At 33.4% G+C, this 7,521-nt stretch overlaps 1 protein-coding gene across 1 annotated transcript in view; it reads right to left on the bottom strand.

The window, feature by feature from the left end:
- Positions 1-7,521, bottom strand: part of NCAM2 (neural cell adhesion molecule 2) — a 402,212-nt gene that overhangs the window by 68,557 nt on the left and 326,134 nt on the right. Inside the window, exon 12 of the mRNA XM_004675306.1 lies at positions 1,109-1,282. Coding sequence (XP_004675363.1) covers positions 1,109-1,282 — 174 coding nt within the window. The remainder of the gene's footprint in view (positions 1-1,108; positions 1,283-7,521) is intronic.

Raw genomic sequence — 7,521 nt, 5'->3', positions numbered from 1 at the left:
ATATAATACCTATATTGGAGACAATGATTCCTTTTGCATTTGTTTTTTTGTAACTCACTCACTGATTCTTTGGGGAGCTATCTTTATAAATGATCTCTCCTGAACTAAGTAACATGAACACGAAGAACATTATCCCTAATTTCTCATCACTGAGACAAAGTGTAAGAGCTGACTGGCATGGGAAACAGTTACATCTGATAATTTATTATTATTCTCTATTTTAGTTTTTTTTTTTTCATTTTAGTGAGAACAATGTCAAATTTTCAACACATGATCAAAATCTCCATCAGTGAAAATGCTGTATAAATTGCCTCAGTTTCTCAGAATTAGGAAATAATAGCCTTCAAAATGACAATATATGAAATAAAAATTGGGGCTTTCAGAATATAACATTAAATATATCATCATAGTCGGATGATTTTTATAGATGACTTCATAAATATGTAAGACAACATACACTTCCAAACATGTATGTTAGCAATATTACTAGCCAATGAAAAAAGATTTCAGATTAGCCAGCCATAAAGAGTTTAACATATCAACAACTGTTTTTTTTTCTACCACCATTTTTATCAACATTTACAAGTGTTTAGTTTTTAGAAAATTATTTTTATAATAAAAATTTTATAAAACTAATTTAAGTTTTAGGTGTACAGCATTATCATTCAACATCTATACCCTGCATCATGGCTTCCACCAAAAATCTAGTTTCCATCCATGACAACACATTTGGCCTTCATTACCCCATTTTACCCCCCCCATGCTCTTCTTCTTATGTAACTACCAACCTGTTCTTTACATGAAAGAGTTAGTTTTGCTTTGTCTCATTTCTTCATTTGTTTCTTTATATTTCATATAACTAGTGAAATGGCTTATGAAGTTTTAGAAATTACTTCCCAGTTTTAAACTTTGATGATCTTGCTAAGCTCTTCCATCTTTAATCATGATGGAAACTTTCCACTTCTTATTAAAGTTATTCTCAAGTAGAATAGGGCAGAGGAAACTCACCTCATTAAAATAAAGCATTGAAAGAAAATAAAAAGCCAATCACACAGGTACATTGAATTTCAGATTGAACTAATAAATCACTTTGAAATCATTGACTCACTTTGAACTCCATGGGAGCGTACTATTTTCCAGGTTTCTGATGCCACTTCTTTGACATCCACTTGATAGTGATGAATAGGCACTCCTCCATGGGAGTCTGGCTTGTTGAAAGAAACCTTGGCTGTGGTCTGTGTCATATCTCCCACCTTTACTCCATTGGGACTGGATGGAACATCTATGAAGGAATAAGAACAAACCAAGATAATGTAGATGATCATCATTAAGACTTGATGCTTTGGGAATTAGGAATTAAAGAAATGTGATACTAGTGTTGTGAACATATTTGAATTATAAAATTTGCATAAGCCACTGTATGATCTCTCAGAATGCAAGAAAAATATAGTATAGACAAGTCAATGCTAACTATAGAAAATTTCCATTAAAGAGGGAATAATTTGACTTCTGCCTCTTCTATAGAACAGAATAATTTTATTTGCATTCAAAGAAAGCAAGCCTAAATTTGTGTGTGTTTGTGTGTGTGTGGGAGAGAAAGAGAATGGGAGAGAGCTAATAAAAGAGAAGCAAAGAACTAAAATAAAGAGGTTATTTAACCAGTAGCATAAGTAATTGTCTCCTAAAATATGAGATTTACTTTTGTTCAGTAAGAGTATACCGATTTGGGGCCCTCCCTGGTGACGCAGCGGGTTAAAGCACAGCATTGAGAAGCTAAAGCCACTTCCGCATGAGTTTGATTCCCGCCTGCCCCCTGCCTGGGAGGTGACCACATGGCGTGGCAGACCTCTCCTGACCGGCCCGCTGCTCCCCTCAGCAGTGTACTTCGTCGATCTGTCTGTTCTGCTCCCCACTCTGTCTCTGGTGAATCCTATCACCCTCCACATCTCTGGCCTGTACCCCAGCTCTGTATGAATAAATAAATAAATCTTAAAAAAAAAAGTATACAGATTTGGGCCCCTCTCTTGTGGTGCAATGGGTTAAAGCACAGCACTATGAGGCTGTCTGCAGCCATTGCAGCACAAGTTTGATCGCCAGCCAATGAGGTGACCCACATGGTTCAGCAAACCTCTCCTGACTCACCTGCTGCTCTCCTCAGCAGTGTATTTCAGTCCATCTGCCTGTTCTGCCCCCCCACTCTGTCTCTGGTGGGTCCTTTCATCCCTTACATTTCTGGTCTAACTCCAGTTCTTTTATGCATAAGTAAATAAAATCAATATAGAGCATACTGACTTGGGAATGTTAGTTTTACAGAAAATGACATTATGAACAAAGTAAAACTGCAATCTATAGATTTTAATTTTATTTTACTAAACCAGACCTTTAGTTGAGATAGTTAAGTTTTAACTTGTAATTAAGAAGCAGACATATGATCTTCTTGCATGCATTTTGGCATCATCTACTATTCACATCATTTCAATCTCAGTAAACCATTCTGTGTGGGACTTTATTTTACTTTCTAGTTTACAAACTTTATACAGACTATATGAATGACTATAAACAAACAAAAAGAGACAAAAAGTGAGAAAGAAATCCTGAGGAAATTAATGAAATTTCTACTCTAGAACAATGAAGAATTAGAGGCTTGTTTTATATTAAAATGATCTCTCTATTTTTTGCTGTCTCTGAGTGCTGTGCCTCATAGTGCTGTGTTTTAACCCATTGCACCAGAAGAGAGGGTCCCAAATCTGTATATTCTTACTGAACAAACTTTATAATATCACATTGAAATAATTACAAGCTTTGGAAAAGGAAACCTATATACTTGTCTTGTCAGAGAAAATTGTAAGTATAAATGCATAATTTCTAAACAAATACTATATATTGTATAATAGTATATTATATAGTCTATTATAACACATGCATATATGTGTATGCATTAATACATATATGATTTAATATCTGGAGTTAGCTTTATAAATATATAAAAAGAACAAACCTGAATGAAAATACTATAGTAAATCTGTTCCAGCTATCATCAAACATTAGTATAAAGATTTCTAATGGCTATAAAATGTTGATTATGTCCTGTTAGCTATAGTTAAGTGAGAACACTGTAAAATATGAAAATATGTCTTTCATACCGGGAAAGAAAAAGGAGAGTAGGCTTATGAATTTTGGATGTGAATATTCTAAAGAAATAACATCTTGTAGATTACAGCTCTAGTCAGTAACTATGAATTTCTTGGAAATCCTCAGGTTACCTTATGTCTTAATCAAAGTTTCGGAAATAAATGTACAGGTTTCCGAAGCATCCAGATGTGAGGTTGCTATTAAGACTTTATCTGAAAACAAACACTGGAAGTTATCTAAATATAATCTATTAAAGTTGATAGTTTCCATGTATTTTTTAATCACTAGGTTACGAGTTTTTGTTCTTTTCATCTAGAGTTTTGATCTCAAGTTTGCAGAGGTGAATAAAAACATAAACACTAAGTGAGATTGTTCTTAACAGACCACAAATTATTCACCTCACACTGAGTGGCTCTCTAGTGTCAAGAAGTCTAAATTGTGTATCACAACAATGTAATATTAATTTTAAGAATAGATTTCAAAAGGAAGTTGCTAACCACTTGGAGAGTAAAAAGAAAGATAATTTTTCTAGGATTCTCACCTTTGATCATATCGCTTGGTTCATCGCGGATCTACTATAAGCTAAGAAGATGTGCTATATAGTATTTTTTCAAATCAACTTATTATTGCCCTGGGTTTTTCACTTTTACTCATTTTTGTTGGTCTCTTCTTTTTGCCAACTGACTAACAAAAGAAACATACATAATTTTTGCATGTCTAGTATCTTCCTACACTGTTTTTGTTTACATCTTACTTGTATGTGTCCTATGACCTGACTATTAAACCATTACATATTTATGTATAAGTACATACATACATACATACATACATGTAACAATGACACAAGTGATTAGCCTCTACTCAGTCCTCAGAAAAACCATTATGTAAGTACTTCTTCAATTAAAGAATAGTATATAAAGAGTCAAAACATATTCAAATGAATAGTGTCTGCCATGCCTAACATCAGAAACTTTGATTCTTCTTTCTACTTTCTCAATTGTTTTATAATCACATTCATCCTCGAGTTTATCTCGTCTCTCTTATGAAATCACTATTAGTCATGAAGTTATTTTCATTATTCCTGCATCATAATTGCTGCATCCATCCCATTCCTTCCTGTTTCCACTATTAACTTCCAAACCCAGGCTCTATTTGTCTCTACCTACAATGCCATTAGTGGCTCTTAGCTTCCTTTTCTCTTGGACATCCCACTGAATTTCAATCCATGTGGCATGTAAATGCAAAATCAATTTTTCTAAAGTAGTACTCTAATCACATCACTTCCCTAGGCAGGGTGTTCAGGGACTTCCTCCTTTTTAAAACATCAAGCTGAGCCTTTCCAGTCTGGATTTCAAGATCCTGAATTATCTGAGCACAATGGGTATATACAACCTAATATTTCAAATAGGGTTTGGGGAAGTTCCATACACAACATTCTCTTCCTTACTCTTATATTTTTCTAAACTACTTTCAAGCTCCTTCCATTTCAATAATTAAGGGAAACTACTCATTATTAAAGGAATAAATGTGAAAATTCTGTTTTTTTTTTTTCTATTTACCCTTTCTTTTCAAATCTCTACTAGTACCACTATAGTGTTGAAGAGAGTCGAGGTACAAAGTATCAGAATTTATGGATCCATAACCTGGTCTTGCTAGTTTTGGTCAAATGACAACCTTAATGTTTTCACCCCTCCCTCCATATTTTCCTCTCTAAAGTTAAGATCAGAATAATATCCACTCTTAGGATTACTAAGAGCATAGAACATTTAAAATAGAACCTTAAGTATATCAAGATCTTAGTAAATGTTAAATAGTGTAGTTTTTATTACCTCTCCTTTATAATCAGCCTCTTTCTTTTATATTATTTTGTATCCATTCACAAATACCAATAGCTTAGTCAAATGGTGGATAACAGATAGTGAGTTCCAGCCTAGAAATATATACTTTTCACAACAGCAAAGAGTTGGTGTAGAGTGCTCTGGAAATCAGAAAAGAGTAGCTTGTGGAGTTTCTGTATTACTTAATGGGAATCAATTTCATCATAATCAGAATGATAAAAGTAATAGAGGCATTGATGTCTCTTTTGTGGGGCAAGTAATGGATAAAAACCACTGAACAATCATAATTATTATTATCACTTATCCTTTCTTTAAAAACTCTTTCAGGATATAATGTTGATAAACTTGGTGATATTTATAACCTGATGTTCTAGTTCAATTAAAGTATAATTGTGAAAAACAGTTTGCCTTGAGATAGTTTCATCTTGTAATAGGTAGAGAAGCAAAGAGAGGAGTTACTCGACTGATTTTAACTCTGTAAAATAATAAAATACAATTACATAAAGAGTAACCATCAAAGTGGAAGAGCTTAGAGGTCTATGAAAAAGGATGACAAAAATATTCAGATATATACTCAGATGTTTAGAAAATTATTCAAAATGGTATATCAGATACTAAATTCCACTGTCTTACAAAAATGCATCTTAATATAAGGATACTCTCTATAAACAATATTATACACACACACACATACATATATATATATATATATATATGTATCTCAAAAATACAAGTATGGAAGAAAATAAATGAAAGTAATATATTGCAACTGCATAGGAAACTTCAATGAGTAAATTTTTCAATAACATCTTCAAAATAAAGATGAATCATAGTTACAAACTAGCATTTCCTTGACCTTCAGAGAAGCTGTGCATATATCTTGAAGTCAACAACAGATAAATTCTGCATGTGTGTTTGTGATATGTGTTCTTCACATACTATTCTTCAATGTCACCCTTAATTCCCAGCAAATAAATAGAGCTCAATAGCTAAGTGAAAACTGAAATCTTCAAGCAAGCTCTTTCAGATCATAATCTGTCACTCTGTATTAACCTATAATGGAAGTCTGTCCTCCACTTTTCTGAGTCTTCCATCTTAAATGGCATTTACTTTATCTTTCTCTTCTGAGGAGTGCTGTTTCATCAAATAGTTCTTTTTTCTTCTTTTTCATAAATTTAGAATAGCTTCTGTCTTACTCAGTGATGAACTGCAAAGTTCTCTCAAATGACAAACTTTCTTTTCCAACTGTGCTCTACACTCAGATGTCTTTTGTTACCTGTCACACTACTTTAATAGGTTGTTTTTAATTTCTGTTCTATCATATTTGCATCTGGAAACTAGGTTTATTAGAAAGTTGGAAACTAAGGTATAATTCAGAATCACCAGCTCATTTCTTTGTCCATAGATGAGAATACTAAACAAATCAGAAAAGCTTCATATTTTCAAAATTCTTTTGAAAATGGTGGTTAACAATCTTATTGCATATGTTTTGAATCCATTTCAAACATATAAGCCCCTTCACCATATAAAATGCAAGACTAAAAGTCTCCATCGTCCAGACTCATTTGCTGCTGCAGTTTTAAGCGCCATGAAAAGCATCAGACAAAAGGACCTGCAGGTATGAGTGATAGATTAGAGGGCTCTGAACCCCACAGTCTATGCACACATACTGTGGTACAGGGTGTTATGCTTTCAACAGAATGTTAGCTTGGCAAAAGGCCATCCTGATATCAAGTAAACAGTTGCAGACTTGAACTTTGGACCCTACTTGTACTATGTTGTGATCTCTAACTCAGTAAATGCGTGGCTATCTCATTTTCTATTTCCTCTGCCTTTGAATAATTTTATAACCACCAAGCTCTTTATATTATTTTTTTCTTGATTTCCTCATCAATCATTGTATGAAAAAAGATTCTCATATTACAGGAATTGTGAAATAAAGATTCGCTTCCTACTTCTACCTAGCAGGTCCCTAATAGTGTAACTATCCATTGCATATTTTCCCTGGAAATCAATCCTCATTTGGGTTTGCTCTGTTTCTGCTTTTTGGGGTCTCAGATTAGATTTGGATATCTGGACATCTGAACTTTTATGTTGCATATTTAAAACTCATAATGGGGAGAAAATTAAGCTGTTTGATAGACCAATATGGCATTTGGTCAAAAGACACAATGGAAGGTAAGTTTTGGGGAATCACAGATCACTAAGCACGAAGATTCAGAAATAATCATTGTATTGAGCCAGGGAAGGTCAAAAGATTACCTCATGATAGGTATTACCAGGTAATGATAAAAATCTGACTGGAAGAGTTTGTCACAGAATCATAGATGAATAGTTAGATACTACAAACATAGTCCTCTCTGAAGTTTAATTTTAAGGTAGGGTAGGAGGCAGAGAAAATATGTATTAGAAGGATTTTTACAAAGTGATTATTTTAAGATGGTAAGAAGTATCAGTACTAAAAAAAATTAATAAGAAACTTAATTTGCCGAACTAAAAGGAAATTGATCCCTTTGCCTGGTAGATACAAATATTCACATAGTGTGTGTGT

Source organism: Condylura cristata, unplaced genomic scaffold, assembly GCF_000260355.1.
Source record: "Condylura cristata isolate star-nosed mole 26May11 unplaced genomic scaffold, ConCri1.0 scaffold00003, whole genome shotgun sequence".
NCBI lineage: Eukaryota > Metazoa > Chordata > Mammalia > Eulipotyphla > Talpidae > Condylura > Condylura cristata.
This window is presented reverse-complemented; position numbering and strand designations above follow the sequence as displayed.